General features: G+C 37.9%; 1 protein-coding gene across 5 annotated transcripts in view; it reads left to right on the top strand.

The window, feature by feature from the left end:
• The window catches only part of LOC105459175 (hemicentin-2), a 261,045-nt gene that overhangs the window by 126,253 nt on the left and 108,269 nt on the right, over positions 1-26,523 (top strand). For all 5 annotated transcript variants that reach the window (XM_011704973.1, XM_011704972.1, XM_011704976.1 and 2 more), the window contains one exon: positions 5,327-5,424. In XM_011704973.1, coding sequence (XP_011703275.1) covers positions 5,349-5,424 — 76 coding nt within the window. In that variant the 5' untranslated portion in view covers positions 5,327-5,348. The remainder of the gene's footprint in view (positions 1-5,326; positions 5,425-26,523) is intronic.

Below are 26,523 nucleotides of genomic sequence, written 5' to 3'. Positions count from 1 at the left end.
CTTTTCTATCGAGTATTTTCGTAAACTTTGCGCACGCACAATCCGAATCTGTGTACGTATTTGCAAATCTCAGCTTACATGTCATATAGTATGTCAATATGTAAGTATAATATTTCAGATTTACAGTAATACTTCGAGCTTATTGTCTTTGACGATTGTAGCGAATGCCAGAGATATTCCGCGGCCGATATGCATCCGTCAATTGGCTCGCGATTGCTCGACAAACACCAGCAAGATTAAACGCAGCGGTCGTGTCCACTCGCCGCAAGAATCAGGCGCAAATCGCGCGAATTATCATTGAGGCTCGAATCCACGCGTCAACAAACGGGCGTTAGTTACGTTCGCTAATATTGACGTAGCGTTAATACTCCAAACCGTAATCTATTATTCCATTAAACAAGATTTCACTCGGGGGAGCATTTAGGAGCGAGCACAATAATTTCTGGCTCGTTCAGGTCGCGCGCGCGAGGCACTCTCGCCGCGCGGCAAAAGCCCGCGAACTTTTCCACGGTGTGCGACCTCCAGTGAATACCTACCGACGCGGGGTTAGCTCTCGTGAAACTTTTTCCGAAGCTCGAGTTTAAATTGAAAGCGAGCTCGCTAAAGCGCGAGTAAAATCGTCCGTCGCGTCAGACGAATTTCCCGTGCGGGCGCAAAGATAATTCCGAAAAAATAAGCGTGTCAACGATCCGAACTGACGTTAAGTAGGATTTCTGTGGCGAAAATCTAGGACTAGGCGACGTTGAAATCAGCTGAAATTCGAAACGTCGAAACTTTCGGTGCATCGCCGGAACATCAACGTTCATGGCCTTCGTGTTCTCCGGAGAATTTAATGGAGAATTTAATTGTGTGGAATAACAATTTATTCGCTTATCGTGTCGAGCGAAATCTATCGGCAAAAAAGAGGAATAGCGGACTATTTTAAACTTTTATTCGTTGAGAACGGAAAGCAAATTTCCGCACGCCAAATAAAACTCGTCCGGCATTTGTAATGCACGCAATGCGATTACCCGGATAAATAGCGGTTTTATTGCAATTACGGCTTTTAATAAAAACGTATGTTGGTAAAACGGGATTTTAATGTGCGTCAGCAAGAGTGCGTCTTTCAGCAAGAGTGAATCTCAAAATCTAAAAACTTCGAAGAATCACGGAAATTATAAGCTGGAATAAAATTATTATTTATATGCTTACATTACTAATACTTCTTAATTTTTCCCGATTATATATTATAAAATCACAAAACTTTATTAAGAAATAAAGAATTTCATAGTCTGATTAAATGTGACAATTCATCTGTCTGACTGAAAGATACTTTTTCATGTAATTTATGAATTTTTAATATGTTTATGTTAGAATTTAATATTTATGTAATAACGTCCAGTATTCAATTAAATGTATTAAAAATTAAACATACAATGTATAAATATTCAATTAAATGCCCAGTTAATAATCTGCCCAGCTAACCGATGTATTTTTTTACGTAATTAATAAATATTTTAATAGCTTTCACGATTATTAATATTTATGTTAATAACATCGTAAATTTATTTTGTTATACAATCTGTTCCGTTGCAATTCGATCTAATTTAACATTAATTTCCTTATTTTGCACTCTAGACTTTATGCCACAAAATAATTTACATATTAAATTCTTAACATAGTAAAATAATCGTTAAATCAAACACAGCATTTATTAAATGTAGTAGTCGTTAAATATAGCATAGCCAGATAAATGCTGCGTATTTACAATAATTGAGTGATCAGTTTTGTCATTATATAATAATCTCCTGTTCTAGATAGATGGGTGAGGAAAATAAAGAATGCTTTCCATTAACGCTGTCAGCCATATTTTTGTAGTTTATTTTATTTAAATCCAGTGGATTTAATACAAATAATAATTGCTACCGAAGCTGATGCTGATTGTTTCGAAATCGAAATTTCGGGCGAGTCTATTTAAAGTTTTTTCATAAAACTGATGTAAACACAACGTCTGATATTTTCAAACAAAAATCATGGAAAAATTGCACGGATAAATATTAGATAAACTCTGGATATATATATTTTAGTTAAAATTGAAAATTGTACGAAAAAAGATGCAAACGTCATTTAAAGGTTGTGTAATTTACGTTTCTATATTTGCGTTTGTTTTTTTTTTGTATGAAATTTAACTTGCTTTATTATATATCGCGTCGTACAAATCACGGAAGATGTAAATATTTTATTCGTTTGCTGCTATCATTCGTCACGCTATAGCAACGGCAAACACGACTAACGAAGTCATGTTTGATTGAGCATTAATTATAACTCGCTCAGATTACATCGAGCAGAGAACAGCATAAACATGTGTCAATACGCACGATTCTTTCACAGCGATCCAATTCACTCGTGAGATTTCGTCGGAGTTATTTCATGCTTCTCTTTTTGTGTTGCCGTATGGCACTCTCGGTACAGACGAGGCTGTATATAACAGTCCAATTAACTGAGAGTCCGGAATCAGCCGGAATCAGTTAACGATAAGAAAGAAACGCGTTTTCCTTAGACTCCGCAAATCTCTCGTGTATTTAATCAGCACGTGCAGACCGTGTAATTGCGCGTGTTACGCAATTCTTCTACTGATAAGAGTGTTACGCGAGCTAACGCGAGCTTAACTCGTTCGTTTCTTATGGAATATAATGCATCAAGCTGTTAATTTTCTCGAAGGAGCAACGTCTTACGCAATCTGGACTCGTTAACGCTCCTGTCGTCCATTAGTCTTGCCTTCTTCTTTGTTTCGAACTTTAAAGATACGCTTGAAAGTGAAATGTAATTTGCGCTGAAAATTATAGTATAGTTTAATAGTATGGTTTTTGGATGTCCAGCTATACACATTCATATCGCAAATTCGAGAGAAAATGACGGCACAAATAATACTTGTGCATCATCAACTTGTTGCTAAGTAATGATATTATAAATTACAATTGTAAGTTGTACAATTTTCAAGAGCTCGATTCTCTAACTAATTGTAAGAGAAACATATGCGTAAACTGAGAGTTACGAACGTTTACATTGGAAAATCTACGTATACGTGTATGGAGGTTTTCAAGTGTAAGCGCTTGTAACTTTGATTTCTGAATTTGCGCATACGTTTCTCTTACAATTAGTTAGAAAATCGAGTCCCAGATATTTTTACAATTTATAATTTTTCAGTATTTTTTAGTTTAATTTAAGACAGTACCTTTATTTCTTTTCTATTTGTAAATTTAAAATTAGAGTTTAATCGATTTTTTCTTTAATGCAGCTTTAAAATCTTTCGAGTTTTTTCTTGCAAAGAAATCTTTGTTTTTCGCGAACATATTTTTGCAAAGGAAGGTAATAAAATTTCAACATTAAATGTTCTTTAAAATGTTGTTAAAACGTCGAATTTTATGTGAAATTCTAGAACGAAGAACGAAGAAGTTTAGTCTATTTGCGTCTCTGAACTCACTATATGAATTCACTACAGCTCTTTAATTTCCAAACACAATTGAGAAGCATCGGCGCTGTTTGAAAGTTTCGACATTGAAAACGAGCAACTGTAGTCTTACTTGAAGTTCCAGTGTCCACGTTGAAGAAAACTTGCGCGACGTCTATCGATCAGAATAATTTTGAATTACCGTTCCTCGTTGGACGTCGCTGCCAGGAGTTCGTCGCGAAAATCGAGGTGTCAACGACATACTTTGCCGTTGCGAACTACGCGGAATTAGCGGCGTAGCGTCAGCAATTTTCCGTTCCGTACTTTTCTCACGGCGATCCCTCATTTTCGCCGCGTTCGGAGCGATGTGACAGCGTAAATTTATCGTTCGTAGCAGCGCAGCGCGGCGCGGCGTCGAGCTTTCTCGCTGGCGGACACCCCGCGTCGCTCCGAAATGGTTTTGCGCTTCGAAAAGCGTGCGGTATCGCGCCCGTCCAGAGATCTGATGCGTCGCACCGAACAACTGCAAGCAAGCCGCTGCGTTGCATGTGCCAGAGCAAACATCATGCGCATGTATTTTTTGTGCAACGCCAACTTTCAATGAGTTAAACACGAGTATATCTCGCGTACGCGTTACTGCAATCCGTCCACGTATTCCGGAAATATGAAATATTACATCGGTACTTTTAATTTAGCACTTTATTTGTATCCGCCTCTCAGATATCAGCCGATTATAAACGTTATTTTTGCGTTACGATTATTTCTTGCAAATTTTAATTAATGTAATCAAAGTTATTTAATATCAAATATTATTTTTTCTCAAATTTCCATTTTGCATAACTTATTAATTTTATAATAATTTTATAAATATATAAAATATATAAACGGATATATTATCCATTAAAATACAGTGGAACCTCGATAACTCGAACCTCTACAACTCGAAAGCCTCTACAAGAAAATTTTACATGAAAATCTACATGAAAATTTTGTTCATTCCCTTCCGCTCCGCTACGGAAAACCTCTATAAATCGAAATAAAACCTACTTTAACTCGAATTATTTGTCCAGTCATTTAGATGTATATTTTACCTCTGTAACTTGAATTTAAAGTAGCCAGACTTCTACAAGTGGAAGTTCACCTCTATAAGTCGAACTTTCATTGTCGCTACCTCTATACAATTCGAAGTTGTAGCTATGTGTAACCGTGAGTAATAGCCTGGTATTTTGTTTTATGGTTACATTTATCATATGTATGCAATAAATAATTCACTGTTTGTGTGAAGCCATTATAATCGGAAAATTATAAACTCTTGTACAAAACCTCCGTAAGTAATTATATGTTAACCCTCTTTTACTCGAATTTCGATAAGTCAAAAACTCTATAATTCGAACAGTTTTTCTGATCCCTTGAGATTCGAGTTATTAAGGTTTGACTGTGATTATTAAATATAATGTTAAAAGTTGAAGAAAGATGTAGAGAGAGAGAGAGAGATAAAAAGAGAGATTGACTTATATTACGAATTATATTACGGATTATTGTAACCGGAAGAACGGTTTCGGCTCTTCATCACAAAATGGGCTCAATGACAAAAACTCGGTAAATTCGACGAGCACGTCAATGTTACGCCAGGCAAAATTTATTCTCAGGTTAGACTACGTGTACGTTTCCATATGCACATCAGCAGAGACATGAAAATCTTATTTTCCCCGTCGAGTTTCCTCCGTGTTATTCACGTTGACGGCCGACTTTTCGGTGCATGATAAACGAAGTTCTCTCCGCGTGCGAACAAACTTTCTCGCTCCGGATACGTCGTACGCGTATTTGTGTGGTAATGGCGGGCGTAGAGTGTCGTTAGTCGAAGGCTGCAGTATTAACCGAATGTTTCTCTTTCAGGAGGACTTGGAACCTCGCGAGGATGCGGGACCGGCTCTCGTGGTACATGGTCTTCTTGATTCTGCCGACAATCCTTTTGGCCAGGTCGCTCGATAAAGGTAAGCGAAGAATAAGAATCTTTTCTCTTCTTGAAATAAGAACATATCTCGCAGCATGTTTCTCTTATTTTAAACATATATAAAAACAACTTGAAATCATAGTATAAATACAAACATTTATATATTTACTTATTAAATGCCTATTATTTGCGAGAGAGAGCAAATTGGACGCACATTAATATGTCCGACATGTTTTTCTTATTAAATTATTCAAGATATGTGTGAAGATAACAATTGCATAAGCTGCGTTAAAATGAGGTTTGAACATCAAATGTACGATTATATTGAATTATGTAAGTAGAATTACAAGTTAGTTTAATCGTCACTATTATCGACATCATTTCTTCGTTGTGCAAGAAAGAGGGGAAATACCAATAATAATGAACACGTACACGAGAGTTAGATAAGATAGAAGATATATTTCATCACGTGAGCGGCATGATAAGCGCGCAGACACGAAACTTGATAAATTCCTAAGCGCGTTGCGTTCGTTAAAAAATGCTAGCAAGATGCCCTTTCTATATATTGAATTGGGGCGTTATATAATGGCACGACCGCGGTTCATAAAGGGAGCTTTTCAAATTTTGCGGAATTATGGAATGCCGCTTATATCGGGTGAAGTGAATAAAGCTTTCGCTTTCAATTGGCATGGAAGTCCGTGAGAATGCCTTTTTCAGCGTCCAATAGAGATATGAATAATACCGTCCTATCGATTATAACATAATTACAATAATTTGTAATGATATGAATTTGCAATAATTTTTCATGTCGTGTTTATTTTCTTTTTCGAATGCTTTTACGCATTTATATACATCGTGGAAAATTGGAAAAAGTCAGATAGAAAAGATATTTCCTCGCGCGAGGAAGCGCAGTGCTCTTAACGTTAAAAGCTCCTTAACGTTAATCGCAGGTGAAATTTGAATGAGGCGCTCGAAAAGTTAACGCTTGAATTTACATTTCGCGGTACAGGTCGCATTAGGGCGCATTACGTTCATAAAGTATTAATCTCATCTAAGAGAAGCGATATCGCGAGTAGTCTTCTAATAATTACTTCCTTACCAATTATGCCGAGGTAGAGTGCAAATTACGCATATTATTTCATTTCGTGTTCTGATGCATTACTGCCTGAGATCGAAATATCTGCCTATTTTTTTTTTTTACCTTGATATCAATCGTTTGGCGTGCATGTAATTACTTTAATTTAACGTATTCATCGCCATTATAGCGTAATGAATGCATTTATAGCCACAGTTACAGCAGACTTGAATTCACGTTACTAAAAAGGAGATAGTCGAACGAGAAGAAAGATGATGATATGTAAATATTTAATTTCAATTAAGGTTTTACAAATTGCGAATAAAAATGAGGTTAATCAATATTCATGTACATACATTAAGAGATATAAAAAATTGTGCCATTTGTAATTTAGTAAAAAGATTATTACATTTTTTAATTCTCTGACATTCTCGATTATTTTAAAATGTTAATATGTAAATTCTTTACTTTGGTTCAGGCCGTAGACTTCTTGCAAAATTATCTCTCTCCGAGAATTACATCGGCGAAGCATGCAATATTTTTCTACGAAGATATTTGGCTTACTTACCTCTAAAAATGTACACTAATAATAGGACGCACTGAGTAAATTGCGCTAAGGTAGATAATTCTTCACGTGTGATGAATGTACCGACATTCGAAAGAAGACCGGTAGAAAATAAGAGAGCCCACGTAAAGATATGTCGGCATGTACGTCGCGGATAATCCCGGAAAACACTTGCAGATAGAGGGCGAAATAAAAAACCCGCGGCTAAAAATTTTATTCTCTCCCGTTTACTTCTCCAGGAAAAATAACTTGCCCGCGCGGTGTGGTAGGCGGATATATATTCGTCTTGAGAGAAATCCTTTTTAGCGCGCGAAACCGTCTTGCCGGTTTACCCGTTTGCGCATATGCCTGTGTGCACATCAAACATCGAATTTCCAAGCGGAAACGGAGAAGCGAAAATACGAAAGCGAAAATGTCATGTACAAAAAGTTGAAGCCAAAATAAGTCACGGGCTAACGTTTTTTTTTTATCTACTTGAAATGTTAAATATTCATGACTCGCCGTATTTTAAATTTTTGGGGAAACTAGGACACTACTTTGGAGAAGCTAACGTCCAAAGTTATTTTGAATCAGTCGCATTTTTATCACTTTTAAAATAAATCTGATGTATAACGATATAGTCATATACATATTCGCAAACGGCACTTGGAATTTAGTTAGTCAATGAAACTTTTCAGAGACAAAAAATTGCGAATCAAAGGGGAAAGAGAGAATACGGATATGTATGCGTATCGAAGCTTTTAACGGACACCTGTTATATGTAAACGTGACGAAAGTGCACTTCTAATTAAAATTCTCAGCATTACGCGATGGAGTCATCTTCAAGTGCAACAAGAATCGCTCGTTTATTCCGAACTCACGCGTGCATGCTTGTATATATATACACGTACGGCCATCGTGCGAGTCATTAGCGGCGAGAGAAAGAGGAAGTTGCTGGAAGCGCAAGAGAAAGCTCGGCGGCGGAAATATGGAAATACGTGGAAGATGCGGTACGTGCGCAAAAATAGCGTCATGCATTTTCCAGTCTACTGCTCGTTAAGGCACGGTGCGCGGTGTCTGAAGTGAGATTTTCATCAATGCGCCGCGTTAGAGCCACGTCAGAAAAGGAAAAGTGGATGCACACTCGCTTGGTCAGCCGGTTGGCGAAAGAAACGCTTGCCGGGATACGGCACGAGAGAAGAAAAAAAACCGCGTGCGAGTAATACAAGCAAATACGTTCCAACAATGTGTGAAAAGAAAAACGTGGTCTTTCGGTCGGTTGACGAATGATGAAAACGAGGCGAGAGGAAGCACGAAAGATTCGTAAAAATGATGAGAGGGACATTTTCACGAAGAGTGGGAAAACACACGTGGCTTTGAATATTTATATTAGATAGTGACAGCGCCATGCATGCCGCATCGCTATAAAAGCGACACAGCGAAATAAATTTAGAAGGTACGCTTTTCTGGTTCTCTTACCTCTTTCTTTATTCAGACGTTTCGCGTACGAAGATTTTTATTAATGTACATTGTCATTACTTCCTCATGGTATCCTCGCAGACGGAGGAAAGAGAAAATAAAAATGTGCGATATTTTTTAAAGCTGTTTTAGAATGTCGCGGCAGTATATCTATTTGTGTTGCATATTCTGCAAAGACCTCACACTCGCGACGAATTATTAATCTTTGCATATTTTGTGTCAAATTACTTTCGTTCTTTATCCGCGCTGACAAAAATAAAATACATCAAGTTTATGCATGAGAAAGAAAAGAAATCTTGTAACACAATTTTGAAAACGCCATATTATTCAAACAGCACACGAACGTAAATAATATCGTTGCACTGCGAGACAATTAACGAACGAATGAAAAAATCCGTGTTGCCTGAAATATTATCTTTTGACTGATAAAATTAATTGAATAACCTTTTTTCCCTGCATATTTTGCATCATGACGAACGAAATAACTAAAGAATTTAACGTTAGTCACAATCCGACTGCGATTGTTTTTACGCATAGCAACCGAATATAGTGATTTATATACGGCTGACTAAAAATGTTAAAGTGAGAACGCATTCCATAATGCGCGACAATAATAATTACGTGTGCATCCTAATCGTGTTTGCAGTCATACGCATGTCTATCCACATTCTTCACCAAAATCCATGAAATTGTTTCCATACCTTGCATATAGGCATGCGTAACCGTCAACACGAAACGCATGGTATGTGGACACAGTGTAGGCTTGGAATTAGAAAAGTGTAAATCTTTACTGCTTACTGGCATTCTCCATATAGTTTTCTTTTTATTTTTCCATTTAATAAGAGATTCTTTCGAATCTTTAATTTAAATTATTTACGAATTCTTTCGTTTTTCGCTCTTTGTTCCATCAAATCATTTACATGAACAAAATTTTAATAAATGCGTGTGAAATTGTTTGCATCTTTTTTTGCTGATAATGATAATGTAGATAATTAATTCTTTTAAATTTGTTGGTAACGAAGAACTATATAGGAATTAATGAAACATAATAATGGTTGGATATTACATAAAAATCTTACATTTATTTCTGCACAGTGATTTATTTTTGTCTTTTGAATACCCGAAAGTAATTTATATTTAACATCTTAATGCTGTACCGTGATATATGTCGGGAGGTCTGGGCCACATGAAATCACATTCCGAAATCGTGCTAGGGAAAAAGTTATGTCAGTCGGATATTTTGTTGCGATTGTTTTTAATCGCGGGTACACCCCTCTTTCGCGATACGAATTTTACTCGACGCTACTCAACGACTCTATAAAGGTGTCGCGTTTGTTTTTTCGAAACACATATAAGAACGAGTAAAAAAAGGTGGGAGGGAAAGAGAGAGAGAGAGAGAGAGAGAGAGAGAGAGAGAGAGAGAAAGAGAATAAGTAATGGCCGCGCGATAATCAGCAATACTGGAGAACGTGTACGCGCCCGTAGGCTTGTAGACATGCAACTCCCTGCCACAATAAAAAGGATTTTTCGTGCGTGCAGATCGTCGTCCACTAGGCGAAAAGGAAGTATTATTCAGGCTTACGTGATGGCAGTTTAAAAAAGACACGCGATAAGAGTAGCATGGCTTCTTTGTACTGGTGATTACAATAGAGGAGTATTTCTATCGTTACGATGAAAGTCTTGTTTTATTCTGACGAGTGTTATATCATTTGAGGATTGCAATTTATAAAAACGCGATCGCTATCGCGAACAAGAACATAATTATAATTTTATAGCGAAAAATATCTTACGATATCTGTCGATGTTTTAATTTACGGATTATATTATATTATTCCAAAATTATAGTAATTTTCCAAAGATATCTATATTATAATATTATTCCACATTTACTAAATTTTAATATTAAAAGGATAAAATTAATATTTTAATTATCATTAAATAAGTATATAATTGATTCAATGATAATTATTAATTCTATAGGGCGTGTTTGGTGTAATACATTCGCGTGATCAAAAATTTCGATGGAATTTTTAACAAAATTAATAAAGGGAAATTTTCTTTTAATAAGGTGAAACCAATAGCATAAAGTATTTCCCTGGAGTAATACAGGCAAGAATTGTCTCTTGATAACTTAATCGCGTGGAATCGGCATACCGCTTTAAAGAGCTTTCCCCGCTTTGAAATTGAAATCGCGCCAAGCGCATTTAGGTGGCTTTCCTGGAATCGTTACGCCGGCATCCATATTTAGGTATCGGAAATTCTATAAAAGGCGACGCGAGAAGTTAATTCGGGTCTACCTCCACAGCCGATATTTAACAGCGTAAAAAGCAAACTTGCGTGCGGCGAATCTCGAAATATCAGCTCATTACGTGGATAATTTCACGTTTTACAACGAAATTTAAATGACACAAGATTTAAAGCGAAAACACTATTTGTTAAATCCAGAATATTAACAGGAATTATTGAGGCATAGATTTATATTATGTATTATATTAATTTTATTAACTTTTAAAATTTAGTTCAATTACGAAATATTATTAATGTTATGTGATATATTCAATATATTTCTGCCACTACGTAATATGCACGTCACATAATCTTTAAATTATATAATTCGAAAAATATAAATATATATATATAAATATATAAAATAATATTGTTATTAATATTGTATTAATAAATTGTCATTTTGTGTTGACATAATCGTTATGATACGGGTGGTCTCACGAAAAGCCCTACGTCACCTAGATCTAAAAGTTCCTCTGTGACTCTCCGCTGAGTTCTAAGATTTTATATGTAGCAGTTTCAGCCTCTGTTTTTAGACACTAGGCTTTATGAGACTGTTCAGCCCTGGTGTCAGGACCTAGGCTTTAAGAGACTATTCAGCCCTGGTGTCAGGACCTAAGCTTTAAGAGACTATTCAGCCCTGGTATCAGACACTAGGCTTTATCAGAAAATATTTTTTTCAATCAAGGGACTGCCTTCTACAAACGCTTCCTTAAAAGATACTTTCAGGTATCCTTAATCCATAATATATGGAAGGATGGAAATTATAAGTTTATAATAGATTTATCACATGAGCCTTTTACAAACGCTTCTTTAAAAGAAACGTTTCTTTCATCATATATAATGATAAATCAACGGAAGTTGCTGTTCAGTTTGTTATAATTCCAATTCTGTTGAATCAATTAGGTTGAGACTGCTCATCCTTTCTTAATTAGATGTTTGACAGAAATACTCTCGTCAGTGGCCCTCCGAGAGGTGTCAATCGCTTCTAGATTAAAATCGACTTATATTGTTATATCGAGTTATATTGTTCTGAGGTGGATTTGAACTTAGATCCCTGGCACAGAAAGCCGCCACGCAGCTTCCTGCGTCACGATCGCTCCTTATGTTGACATATGTTACTTAAATAATATTTTTATTGTTACAATATCGATATTAGAGAATGAAGTGATTTGATGTCTCTCCGATTGTTAAGATAGAGCAGTCGAGCAGAGGACATAAGAAAAATAAAATAGTAGGATCAGCATCGCTTATGTAAGATCTGTTTAGCCGTCCCCGTTATATTTTACAAAGGCCTCTGCAACTCCTTTGATTATTCTCGATACTTTTGCTGTACGTTTCTCTCTCTCTCTCTCTCTCTCTCTCTCTCTCTCTCTCTTTCTCTCTCTTTCTCTCTCTTCCGCTATAAATAATTTTTCTCATTCTTGATGATTGCAAAACAATGATTGTTTTTAAATTATAACATCAACATTGAATTACAAAGTTTGCGAAAAGAATCTGATCTTTAAACATCGATAAGACGTTTCTACAGGCTTCCCGCACCCCTGTTATTTTTCTTCTACTTACATTCCATCATGAATGTTTTCTCAACGAAATTATGAAATAATTTCTACCGTAATATTCATCCGCGCAGCACACAAAACGTCCGCCTTTTCTTTTCGCAAATCGCGCAAGAGTTCTTTCCTCAACAGCAAGTTCTTTCGTTCGCCGGGCTAGCCGATTATTCCCACGAATGACAAATTACGTCACTTATCTATCTCATTATTCAGACGCGCTATTATCCCAAGTACAAAGTTTTGCTGCCTAAGAGGTACTTATATCGTGGTCTGGTCGACGTCTGCCTGTGAAAAGCCACCATCCTTTTCAACAGTGTATTGTCGACTCTTAAACGATCCCGTCCGACGTGAACAACCGCCGGGATAGTTCGGAGGTACAATTATCTCCGCAAAAATGTAACGAAAGTTATTGCATCGGTGCGCTTGCTAAAAGTAGTCTCGAGGAGCATCATCGTTCTCTCTGCTTTCCTGAAAACTGCAATCTCGATTTATCTGGGGTTCTAGACTTCTTAAATTCTACGTTATTTTCGTCTCTGGCTCTAAGACTCTCAGTTTCTTAAATGGTAAATTTCTTGAATCTCGTGTCCCTGGCTCGTAGAAAAGACCTTTTAGACCATAAATTACCCAGGTTTTCTAGATATCCTAGATTTCAATTTTTAGATATCTTTAAATATTATTAATGCTTCTGAATTATACTTTTTCTTTAAAAAACGAGGTGTTTTTAAAAGAATTTTTAATGTGTGCAACTTGAAAACTGTTAGACGCTTACGTATTTATTGTTTTTATACCTTTGTACATATGGAAATTTTACCATTTTTATTATGTACATGGCCAGACGTTTACATTTCTAGAACTTTAAAATTCATTTCCAAGCGAGCTTTATACATGCAAATAGTCAAGTTTTAACATTGCAGAATTAGACGAGTTAACGAATTATGCGAGAGCTTCAGCATTAAAACAAGAGATTAAAGCTAGTAGGTTGAAACATATTATAGCTTAGTAGACAATTGTTATTTAGGAACATTCATACACGGAAAGAACAATTTTGCTGAATCCAAATCTGAAAATAATTTTTGTTCAATAATCAAAATAATTTTGTGCGAAAGTCAAAATGATTGTTAGAATCAAAACGTTTTATAGCAATGCTTATCAGTTTTAACATTCCAACAAATTATTTTAAAGATTCAATAAAAAATTATTTTTAGATCTGTTTTTAGTAAAATTTTTAGACCTTTTAACAAAATCGTTCTTTCCGTGTAGGGAATGAATTTTAAAATATTATTGTTGATAAATTTTTCGCCATATGCATCGCGTGTTCTCACGCGAGACATTTACGAGTATTTTTACATTTTGAGTATGTACTCTTTTTTTCTTACATGGATACAACGATATTATGGCGTAAGATATTATGAGGTTCATAGCAAACAAACTAGCTCATTATATACGTTAATATCTTTACGTCGTCCTATGATCATTAAAGTAATGCCGTAATATATTTGTTTTTAGATCTCATAAGCTCGTTGTAAATTTATTTAAGCCTCCATCTGTAACTATCGTTGACATAAAGTTCTCGCAAACAATTTCAAATTTCAATCTTTCGTTATCAATATATTTGATTGAAATACAGAACTTTAAAAATTTATATGTATTTCTCTATATACATATATGATATATTCTCAAAACAAGTGCTGATTATTTCAATCGGATTATTTTAATGGTTGTATAATCATCCAATCGTCGAATGTGCGAAATGATTTCAGCGAACTCGAATTCAGTGAACTATTACTCTCGATCGCGCGCGCATCAGAAAGAATCGAGTTTACCGAGTATAAGAGGCATTTCCCGCAAGATTATGAAGGCTTCCGCGTTATCGAGGACGCTGCCAGTTTTATCGCGGCGAAAAAAGTGAAAAACTGAATCCAAGCGCGCGATGCACTCTTCCGTCTCGCAGCTCCGCCCCCGCGATGCATTTGACCCGTCGCGCCGTGAATAAACTGAGCTACCCATCTTCTCCCTCGGCGACACACGTGCATACAACGCGCGTGTAATTTACGCGAAGCTGTCAAACCCGGAAATGACGTCTTGTACGCCCGGTCCCCGTCCTATCATCGTCAGGCGAACAAGAGAGCAGGATGTTGCGCGAGAAAAGACGACAGGATGGCTAAAAAGTGTATAGCTCTCGGCGCTCTCGCGCGCGTTTCGAGGATATTCGCCTCGGTGAATGAGAAACGTGTCCTCCGCCCCGTTTGGCTTAAACAACTCGCCGAACAAGTACCTTGCTATAAAAGCGGTTGCTATCGGTGTTAGGCGATCTGAAGGCAAGATAAATTCAAGTACTTCAGTTTCGACGGCGTTAACTAAATTTGGGAAAATCGTATCTTTGTTCTCGCTTTTCGCTAATCTCACTTATCCTTCGCCTCTGCAAAATTTTTCTGATACACAAGTGTCTTCATTATTAGATAATTACACTTGTTATAATTATATTACTAATTATATAGTTATAATTTTTTAGAATAATTTTAAGATCCAAAAAAACGTGTTATATATTTTTACAATCATTAATGACGAGTATAAAAACTTTCAATTTACTTTACATTCGGAATACAGTAACACGTATTGACACAACCTCCCTTTTCCCTGGTAATTTCTGGAATTCGCAATTTACGCTTTCCCATGTAGCGAACGTTGGTAGTGTTAGAGTCTACAGTCCTGCAGCGACATATGACAGTTTCTAATATAGCCACGGTTTTGGGTTTAGCTATGTCCCACATCAACGAACTAATTCCGTTTCAACAGTAGACTGTGAGAGTCAAGATATTCCGACTATTAAAGCGGTGAGCAAACAGTGTACGATCAATACAACTGCAAAAAGGAAACCGAGTGTATCCACGGTAATCCCAGAGCATCGCATGTGTTTTTCACGACTTCAAATTTCTTCTCTCGCGCAATCTGAACTTGCGAAGAACGTCAATTGAAATTTGTGCGAGAGCTTCCACCGCGATTAAGATTTATCACGCGACAGTTTATGGAGTTTCGTGATAATTTCAGTAAAAATCCTCTCGGTTGCTTACAATCTGAGAATTACAATACTTGGCAATTTTGTAAGAGAGAGATGAACTACAAATCGTTGAAAAAAAATATACGCGAAGGGAAAGGAGACGACGGTCTCTCCGACATTATATAAATCGCCGTACACCTCTATATCCAACGTGTCGGCAATCGTCGGCGAGTCGTGTGCGCGGACACGAACGCGGCGCGATTGCACATAAAGCGAGATTCGCGCGCGAGATGCGTCCCCACGGGCGAGAATATTTTTCGAGTCCTTCGTGAGCGTTGGGATATCGGGCTATCCTCCCCCCGCTTCCTTTCCCCTCCCCGAGGACGAACCGCCTTTCCCGCGTATGTACCGGCGAGATAAGCTCTCTTCTCGCTTTTCGCGCTGGCCTTACCGGCCGACCACCTCTATACGACGACGATGACGGCGCGAGGTGGGTAATGCAATATTATTGGAGATCGCGGGGCGATCTCTCGTGTTTTCCGTTGGCACGCGCACGTACACACGGACAACGCGCGGTGAATACATGACCGGATGGTTTTTGCCACCTGCGATATGCAAACGAGGCAAATCCATTCCCACCCGCACTTTTTCTTTTTTCGGTCAGGTGATATTGGAGGGCGACGATACTGATAACGCCCGTGGATCTTAAATTAAATCTCTCTCTCTCTCTCTCTCGCTCCGCTAACCGCAGAGATCTTTCTTCCGGATAGGTACTAAAATAATAAAAGCATTATAAGATACCTGTAATTGCATTTATTAAATTTAACGACAAATAAGTACTTTCGATATATACCGATTAATTTGTTACAAATTTAATGAAAAATGCGTCTATTGTATAATCAAGTCTCAATTGCATGGATACGAATGTGCGACATATTTACATGTTACTTGTGCGCAAAATTATGTATAAAATCACAGACATGAAATAAAGTGAAATTAAATATAACGCGTGAAAATTAAATAATTAAAATTGCGCATATTTCAACTAAAATGTGCTTCGCGAAATTACTTTTCGCCCAAGATTCCATTCTAATTCAGTTTTAACTTAACTATTTATGACGATGTATCCAGTAATGGTACATTCAATACATGTCTACGAATGAAACTTATTTATTGATTCAAGATATTGCTTTCAAAATTTCACCCGCGGCGGAAATCTCTTTCTACGAGATAGAATTAATTGCGGAACAACTATGCATGTTTCTGGCATGAAGTGCACTAAGAGGGAATTAATTGCACCGTATATGGATTGCCAGGTAGAATTATCTGAGACTGTCGTATATCTAGATTACACGCATAGCCGTCGGCGATATATTTTCCATTGCGGTGTCCGTAATTACTATACGGGCAATGTATTTTACGTTAAGCGTACGCGCATTACGAATTTCCGGCTGATTAATTTGCGGCCGTGTACGCGCAAATTTTCGTGCAAAACTAGCGCAAGAGTTACGTATTAAAGATTGTACCTGCTTTCCCTAATCAGCCACTGTACACATACGCGTCCATTGCTATTTTATTGATTATATAAATATATGTATTTTGTGTCATAATAACCTGAGTCACACATCCAAATGTACATTATTTTATAATTAAATTAAATTCTCTTTTCTCCATGTTATTTTGATATACATATATATATATACATATATATATTTGCTGAATGTGTATCTGTGCACGATCTGTAAAGAGAACTTTCATTTTTCGTTATACATATGTATGTATGCTTATTATATAGAATAGCATATTAAATGTATATAAAAATGTTTTTGAATTAATTTATTTGTAATTTGAACTTAAATTTAAAAAATACAGCAACTGTTATTAAATTAAAAAAAATTGATGTATCGTTGTTAACATTAAAAGAAAAAACGTTCGCGCGTATGCATGAAAACGTTGGATTTCGTCCGCGAGTAAATGTGCCATGTAGATAGCGAGCGTCGCATGATCGCAGCGATGATGTGGAAGCGACTGTCGTAAGATTATAAGAAATATTGCAGCCACGATACAAAATATGCTGGTGATCGTGTTTGTCTCGGTATTTACATTTGCCGACGCGATGTCGTTGAACCGCGCGCGACTGTCACGCATTTATGCGGCCGCCCTCATGCGTGGTACCGTACGAATACAATATATTGTCGCTGCTTGACACCTCTGTCGATTGGAAACGATACGAATATATGTCCTACGTGTTTGTTGGCCGCTTATCAGCAAGGGTGGTGGAAACACGACGCGGGGTACAATCGTTGTCGTAGCTACGCTAAAGCTTTGACCACACGCGTACACCCTTGATACTAGCGCCGTTCTAGCCGTGTACGTACGTGTGCAGTAGCCAGACAGCTACCTATTGACCTTTCAATAAATAGATAAGTTGATAATGTGTCCATTTCGCTCTGGAAATTTCTGTATTGTCCCTCTAGAAATCGAAATATTTAACGACATCGCACAATCAATGACCCCTTGCCAAGCTATTTATCTGTGATTTCCTTTAATTTAATCACTGATTCGTATAATTACTTCCGCTACTGTACTATTCATTGAAGCTTATGAAAACGTAATTCTGATAAATGATCTCTTTCTTTGTAGAAAGTTCGACAACTTTCGTAAAACGTATAGCGAAGGCAGAGTAAACTCTATTATCGTACCGGGCAATATTGCAATTATGTTATCAGGCGTCAGCATTCTCTCTCTTGCGAGTTTCTTAATGAATAATACATTCGGCAAAGGGCAAAGACCTCTTCGCGTTTCTCCAGAGCAAGTTATTTATCGGTGCGGTCAATAAGGAATGCATCCCTATAGAAGTTTTCACTTCCTTCCTCGAGGACAGACTACAAATGCGAGCGTTAGGTACTAATGCGTTTTCGGTGCCAGGTAACTGTACTGTAAGGTGTTTCATTCCATCGTTAGTGCAGCTAACACAAGATTAATGACGCGTAGATTTGAACGATTTGATGTTAAACGAGGTTTATTAGATTGCAATCCTTAGGAAATTTAAAAAAAAGAGAGAGATTAATTAATTCAGATATTTTTCTTGCTCTGAATACAAAATGTCGTTTAATGACGAGTATTAGAATGGCATTATTCGGAAAGCAATCACACCGGCTATCGCAGTTCTAAATCGCGTTTTATGGACACCTATACGGGTGACAACGCCGCAACTTTATTACCATAATCACGAGATATGGACGCAATATAATCTTTGCGGCTGTAATCAATTATGGGAGGCATCTCCGATGCCCGTCGGTTTACGTTCGTTGATAAGCGACTCACAATGGAAGTTGCAACTTTGACTAGAGACAACAATGAAACGGATATAATACGGTATAAGATAAAATTTCTCAGTTTGACTTTGTATTAGTATAATGTATTTGTATTATAATAATATTTTATTCACACATTATTAGATATTTAAGTAGAGCTATCTAGAGAGACGTGCAGCTATATACTTAATTATATAATTCAATAATGGTAAACGATCATTTACATTAGTATTACAACGGCATTTCTGTTGCATTTCGTTCACATTCGCGAGATCCTTCCACAATATCGAGCTGCACTGTAACTGTTACGTCTGGAATTTATCGATTGCTTACGCGTCTGTCGATCGACTTACAATGAACAGACACGACTTTGTTGGTAAATAGTAGAGTAGGTTATCCCGTTATCCAGTTTCGCAACGCTATCAAGTGACAGAAGACACATGGCGCACTGTGTCATTGACATTGCGTATACGCGACGTGCCATGCGCACTGTACAGTCAGTTTCATTTGTTATTGTAAAACACTACGTCGAGGATATTTTTATTGACTGCGCCGATATTTTGATCGAGTGATAAGCTAACATATCATATTTTATTCATCTAAACAAATCTAACTTCTCCGCTTGTTGTTAATTTGATTTACCCTCAACATCGATTATTTTTATAACTCGCGAAAGTTAGTCTTTGTAGAAACGACAATTTAACGACATGAATACTTGAAATATTATAAGTGAGTATAAAATGTCACAAATACTTCTCTGTGCACATGGTATACCTCGCATCATGTACGAATATACCCGTACGTAATAACTGCTTGTCAGCAAATTTGACAGTATTTGCCGAAGTAGGACTCTGCCGGTGTACTAAAACGCTGACTAAGCTCGCTCTTGATTTTATCAACACGTGTTTTCGAAGCTTCGGTGCTTTTCTCGATCGTCGTATCAACACCTGCATTGATATCGAGGATGTAGCAATTTCAAAGAGCTTTATTGATAGCTTTATGGAATACTAACAAATTCATTTCCTCAGAGCCTTTGCTAAATTGGTACGGAAAATCGAAGAAAGAAACGCGGCAAGAAATTTTTCAAAGAAATTTTCAAAGAATATTTGAACTATTGATTTGTGGAGATGTATATGCAAGTTATTATAATAACTGCTGCACATTAGTCTGCAAAGCAACCGCGCTCTTTATGCACTTTTTCGTTTTTTTTGTGCTCAAAGTGTAAAGACATAATTGTTGCTGTTACGTACATAACGGCCGCATAATTTAGACACGCGGACGTACCTTCCTGAGCTGGAAACACCGCTGTGAGACGCGGGTCCGAGATCTTTCGTGGAAAAGCTCCGAGGGAAGCCGCGAAAGAGACGGGGACACGGTGATGCATTTTTGCAGAGACCGCCCACGTGGAAAGAGGCGGACGCTGGTAAGCCACGATAAGCGTTAATGGGCCACCGCCGAGCTTCATAAAAGTTATTAAATTCCTGTCAAAAGCTGTACTTTTACGGAAGCGGCCGTTAGAGGAGAACGGGAGCACACCTGGCATGATCGAGGGCGAGCATCGCCGCTCCGCGGTCGACCGAGGAGCGTATTCGTAAATAGCTTTCGCGATATCGACCAAACTTTAACTACCCGCGGACGTGGAAACGGCAAGTTCCGCAAAAGTTGGAGATGCGACGCGCTTTACGAGACTTTATCCCGCGTCTTGTCGCAGCACGGCGACATGGTCTCTAAATTCTGCATGTCATGTGGAAGATGTTATCTTATCACATGGGCTTTTACAGAGCACGTTTCCCGAATGTAGATTCCAATTTTCAAAGTTTAGCAGATAAAGACGTCGAAATGTAACATAAGGATTATTGACTTCAACAAGTAGAATAGATATGCTGTAAAGAAAATATTAGGAAATTTACGTACGTATGTACGTTGCAGAAATCTGTAAGTTCGTATTTTTTATGAATTCCATATCATTGATAATTAGTATATTTGAAATATATTGGAATGTTGAAATATTTTTTCAATTTTTTATTATTTAGACTTCTTTTTTATTGATGCGAGCGTAATACCAGTTAAAAGAGAAATTATTTAAACTTAATATGATCTAAATTCTTTTAGATTCTCATAAAGCCAATCTTCTATTTCTGAAACTTAAAATATGACCTTTTTGCGTAAAAATGTACTTAGGTATCATTTATATAGTTTTGATTAAATATAGTTTAGATTGAAAAATAAAATTCATATTTGGATACTCGACATTAAATACTCTGGGCTATTAAAAATATAGAAGGTGCCTGTAAAAATATAGAGGCACCTAATTGGAACAAGTAATCGGCGCTCAGCTGTTAGCTAGTTCGATAATTTACAGCCGATTTTGGAAACGGCCCTTTCGCCGCCTCGCGCGACATTATTCTTACTTATCACTTGATAAATTAAAGAACCGTGAAAATTTTTGCGCCAAGTACCGGGGCTATTAAATCTTAATAAAAAATCAACCATCAGGCGCAGGCGCCCACGGCCGGCATTTATACCACCGTAAATTCTGTGTCGTTTAATATCGCGCATTTATCCAAATGACGATGAAAAATGCATAGAAACCCTCTCGCGCCCACCGCCGCGCGTATACTTGAAAATATACGTCGGTCGTAATTCCGTATGCCGAAAAAATCCACGGCGCGCGATGCAGGTAAGCTAGCGCGCAGATGGATTTACGACGTCGGCTTCCCCCGGACGACTTCCCCGTCACGGCATGACGGATTTAGCCTGCACTTATCCTATCTTAAATGGGCTTATCTTAAATGGATTCCAAACGATGCTGACGCTTGCGATCAGCATTTACCAAGTATATGGATGATCGAAACCTGGCATCGCGCGGCGAACACAATGTGTTCATTCGCCAAATATTCGGCAAACGCAAACCGTGTCGTATTCACGTGACGAATTTTATTTGTATAAGCGTTGTCGCATATGTACGATTGCGAGAAGGATGCGTATATTTGTTTTGACTAGTCAAATATTTAACGAACGCACATGTAAAATCGTTCAATTGTACAAGATGGATAAATCAACAGATGACTGATTAAGGAACAAACTTGATTAAATTCTCCTGCTAAATCGCATTTATTATTAATTAGATAATAATTATGGCTTCAATATGCCGTTGAATGCGTTGACTCTTGGCAAAACAAAATATCTTATACCTATATAAATTAGAGATACATTTAAATGAATTCATTACTGAACAAATATAGTATGTATGTCTTCATAAACGAGCATCGTATATACATGGCTTGTATCATAAACTTCTTTCTTCATATGGACGTTCTTCTTGAGATTCAGTAGCGCGCAACCAGCTGCTGATCCGTTCTTCGGGACAGGTTTATTCACCATCTATAAAAATCGACCGTATATAAGAAGATACCCGTAAAATAAATTTTATCCGCCCTCGGGATTATTTATCGTGATATCTACGGTTCGTGATTTCGTGCCGAGAGGAGAGTCGCAACCCATAATCCCTACGGGTGGAATTTTATAGTTCGCGTATGCTTACAGGTTGCTCCACAATCGCGCGTGTAATTCGGAGGATTGCATATGCAGTCCGCCGAGCTATAAATCAACCTAGCCTAAGGTGGAAGGCGATGCAATTTGTAACTCGTTTTGTCGCGGACGCGCCAGGCTTCCCGCGCAAGATGAGCGATAGGACGCTAGGGCTTTACCCCAATTACCCAAGTTTCTACATAAAATTCCAAAGGAAAATATGTTTTGTGCGCTCGGTAGCAAGTGGTTACGGAGGAATACAATATTTGTACTTGGATGTGTTCACTGCAGCTTTGTATTAAGCTGCGCGAAAAATCTCGTTATCCTCGCATGTGGCAGATTATTCTCGCCTGCGGCATGTACAACGAAATTCGCGCAACTATCGTTAAAAATTTATTTTTCATTTATATCCATAAGAAAAATTTGTATTTCCCTACGGTGGGCAATGAGACTCTATAGGAAATCAGAAAAACTTAATAACTTCTTTCACAGTTCAATGACATTTCGCACGTACACATATATACGTTTCATTAACCTGCATCGCCCCACGATTCAATTAGCCGTTGCAACATCCCCATATAACCCTGCACAACGACATCGCAATATCGTTCTATTTGCAGCGTGATATTTCGGCCATCGGAAAAAAATAAAATTACGCGTTTCGCAATTCCATTTTCGCCGAGCGCGCCACGCTTTTTAGCCGCGTGCGCAATAATCTGGCCGTGACGTGTAGCTCAACGCGCTGACCGCTATATCGGTGAAGCCTTTTTCTGTACCGTCGGCAATGGCTCCTGGTATATTGTATACCGCGAAATATGGCGTACCGTATAACGGTCGCGCGTATATTGACCAGCTTAATAACGTCGCCGGTGGGTCCAGCAGTTACCTCTACCCGGACTACCTACCGGGGTGGCGGAACCCCCCGGGCTTATAGAGGATGGAGTCCTGATAGCCGATGGTTATAATCGTAAACCCGGGTACGTAACGCACGACCGAAGAAACGACGATCTCGGGAGACCAATTTCTTCAGGCGAAAACCCGGGGAATATCGGCAGCCGTTCTAGGCAAACGTTTTCCCTCTGTCAGTCGAATAAGCGGCCGGCAACATACGGGACGCATGAAAGACACGCACGGTTGCTTATCATAACGCGCACGGCTTGAATATTCACCAATACGGCTTTATGCAGAATCGGATTTTATGTCGGGGCGCGCGGATTGTGCGCGGGGCATATAACATTTTTCGCATACCACGGAAAAATATACTCTCGCGAAGGCCGGACCGGCGATAAAGCGATTATGCACGGGGAACGTTTTCGGTATATCGCGCGTCGTAAATAGCGTTACTTTAAGATTACGTTTTATGTATTGCGCGCTTTATTGTTATTGTAATCGAAGGGCGGTACGCGCGTCAGATCTGCATGGGAATTTTACATTTTCAAGATTTTTCTCTGCCCAAAAGTAATATATCGAAATAATATCTCCTTGTGTACTCCGCGAAGTTACGTAGCGTACCAACTTTTATGACAAGATAAATGAGCGAGTCTAGTAATACCGAAATAAAGCCATTGCGCGATATATTGAAACTGCGCTGTCACAGTATATTTACATCCTCGGAGTATCTTTTATACGCCGCGTGTCACGGGAAACCGAGATGGCGAGAATGCAAGTAGGACACTCCGCCTTAAGCTCAGTCAACACGGCCGCCCGATATTGAAAAATGCTGGTATGATTTATTGCGGTGCTCCATCGTTTATCCTGTCCCCGCTGTACTTACGTTCTTCAGGTGTGAAGGGGCACACACAGACGCCCCTGGAGATTTTGTTCTCACGGGACTAATCACGATCGTGAACTTTCTAAAGCTTGCTCTGTATAAATATATCCTGTATATAGAAAAAAAATATTAAAATGATATATTGCTCTGTGCAAACGTTGTGAATTGCGCGAAATGATGCTTGCAAATATACGACATACATATAAGAGATACTACGTAAATCTAATAGGGGAGGCCGGGGTTAAAAGTAACAGGGGTAAGTTGTAACAGAGCTTATATCTTTGTCAAAAAAAGAGATAACGCTATAATACTGAACTGAGATAACTGTCGGCCTCATGCCGCTGCGGCGTTAGCGCCATGACAATCGCGTCGCGCTCTGCTCGCATAGCGCACGCTGTGTGTAAAGTGTCTGCGCATAACATAAGCAAATATTTCTCAATGGTATTATTTGGGTCTCATTTGTAAATATTGAACTTTATTAGCAATTATTTCTACTCGCATATTTGGGAGATCAATCATCAATGAACAAATAGGAGAGGTCGGTATTGAAAGTAACATTTTTTTGTTTTTATATTAGATAAAAAGCGTTGTTACTTTTTACTCCATTGGGATAAAAAGTTACAACGCGCCTCGGTCTATTCAAATGGTCATAATAACACTTTTAGAAATTTAATTAACGACATATTTAATTGCTGTGAAACTATTCTTGAATCTCCTACTCATGTATGTATATGAATTTAAAATTTATAGCAAATATAGACCTTTTTTTATCTTATGAAAACGAAAAAATGTTACTTTTAACCCCGACCTTCCCTATTTTGATATTGATTTAATAGGATTTCCCTGTTAATTATACTGTTTTATATATTTGTGTAGAAGTCATTTGTATATCGGTTTTGATTTTAGTGAATACATTTTTTTTTAATTATAACGCAATAAAAATGAAAAAAATTTGGACTGTTTATTGATAATGAAATCACATTAATATACGCGTAATAATACAACTTTCCTTTCTCATCATCTCATATTATTTATTCATCATGTTTAACTTTTATAATTCTTCAGATTTTAATTCTTTGTTAAAACCGTAAGTAAGAGCACATACACTAGCGTAATAAAATAGCAAAGCCGTTTAAATCTGTCTCCATACATTAAGATGTAAATCGCGTATTTGCGCTGTACATATTGCAAAAGTTAAGATTAAAATTTCTTTGATTTCTCTTTGAGGACTGCTCTCGCGAGCGCAAATAGCGTCGCTCATGCACGGAGACAGCGAGCATGTTTAATCCATTTGTACTGCATTCCTCGTATTTTCCGTCTACCGCGTTTAGACTTCAAAATACCGAGCGTGGAATATATACAGAAATATTCTACCTGTGAAACGTGCATACGCTCCGTGTATCGATCCGCGGATTACCTCGGTAACGACGCTCAGACGCGAAAAATCTTTTTTCGAATTTTTTCTTTCATCCTAGATGCGCATATATCTCGAAATAAAATACAAAATGTAGCTGGCTATTGATGGGAAAAACTGAATTCGCGAGCAGCACGCGCAACCGTTGAGTAAATTCAACTTAAAATTCAAACTTTTGTGGCGCGCATTCGGACGACCGGGTGAAACGAAAGTGAAACGATTTTTTTTATATAAAATTTGAAATTCTATAAAATACGTTTAGTGCGCGCCATGTAAATTACACGATGCTTTTGATACGTGAAGTTTCAACTCACTGCTATTGTTTCAGCTATCGTGTCGCTGCATGGTACAAAAATGGAAATTTATTTTTATTAGTATATTTGTTAAGTTAATTTCATTATCAATGAACAGTTTGAATTTTTCACGCCATTTTTTTCCACCGCGTTAATTAAGAGAAAAATGTAAATGTAATAACTCGTGTCTACACCTACATTTTCCTTTCCTCGTTCACCTCACGTTGGTGAACTTCGTTTGGATTATTAATTGGCACATATGACCTCCGTCGTATGCATCCGCTGCTTATTGTAGGACACAATTGCTGTTCCAAACAAGAGAGGAAATGCTTTTTCGTAGACCGGAAGCGGCCGCAATTACGCGAACGTAATTATACATCCCGGCAAGACTATGCCCATTTTCGTTGGCCGTGCTTCCTTCGTGTCTAGTCGCCACGGCGAGCACGCGTATACACGTTATTAAAGAGGATTTACTACTTTACCGTCTGAAAGAGGATTTGATGGTCGCTTGTGACGGAGAGCCGGCCGGGCATCACTCGACTACGTAATCACGAGCATTTCACTCTCCGTATTTATCGCGCTTCCTGACAACGCAGAACCCCCGTCGACGTTTGATGCGAGTTGTTATCCCAATTAAAGCGTTGGTAAGCATACGCTCCACATGGCCCTTCTGACCCTCTGTTTCGTCTTCGTGCTCGTTATTTCGATTATCTACCTTTGCGTGTAACGATGTCAAGAGGGTGGCTTAAGAGACATCAATGACCATCGACATTATAGTCTCCGAGACAATTTTGTCTTCGAGAGGTAAAGCTGGAATTTTCTTATAAATCTTTTTCTAATTTATAGTGTACGTAGCAAAATTTATTAATATTTTA

This window comes from Wasmannia auropunctata, unplaced genomic scaffold (assembly GCF_000956235.1).
Source record: "Wasmannia auropunctata unplaced genomic scaffold, wasmannia.A_1.0 LD334204.1, whole genome shotgun sequence".
In the NCBI taxonomy this organism is placed as follows: domain Eukaryota; kingdom Metazoa; phylum Arthropoda; class Insecta; order Hymenoptera; family Formicidae; genus Wasmannia; species Wasmannia auropunctata.
This window is presented reverse-complemented; position numbering and strand designations above follow the sequence as displayed.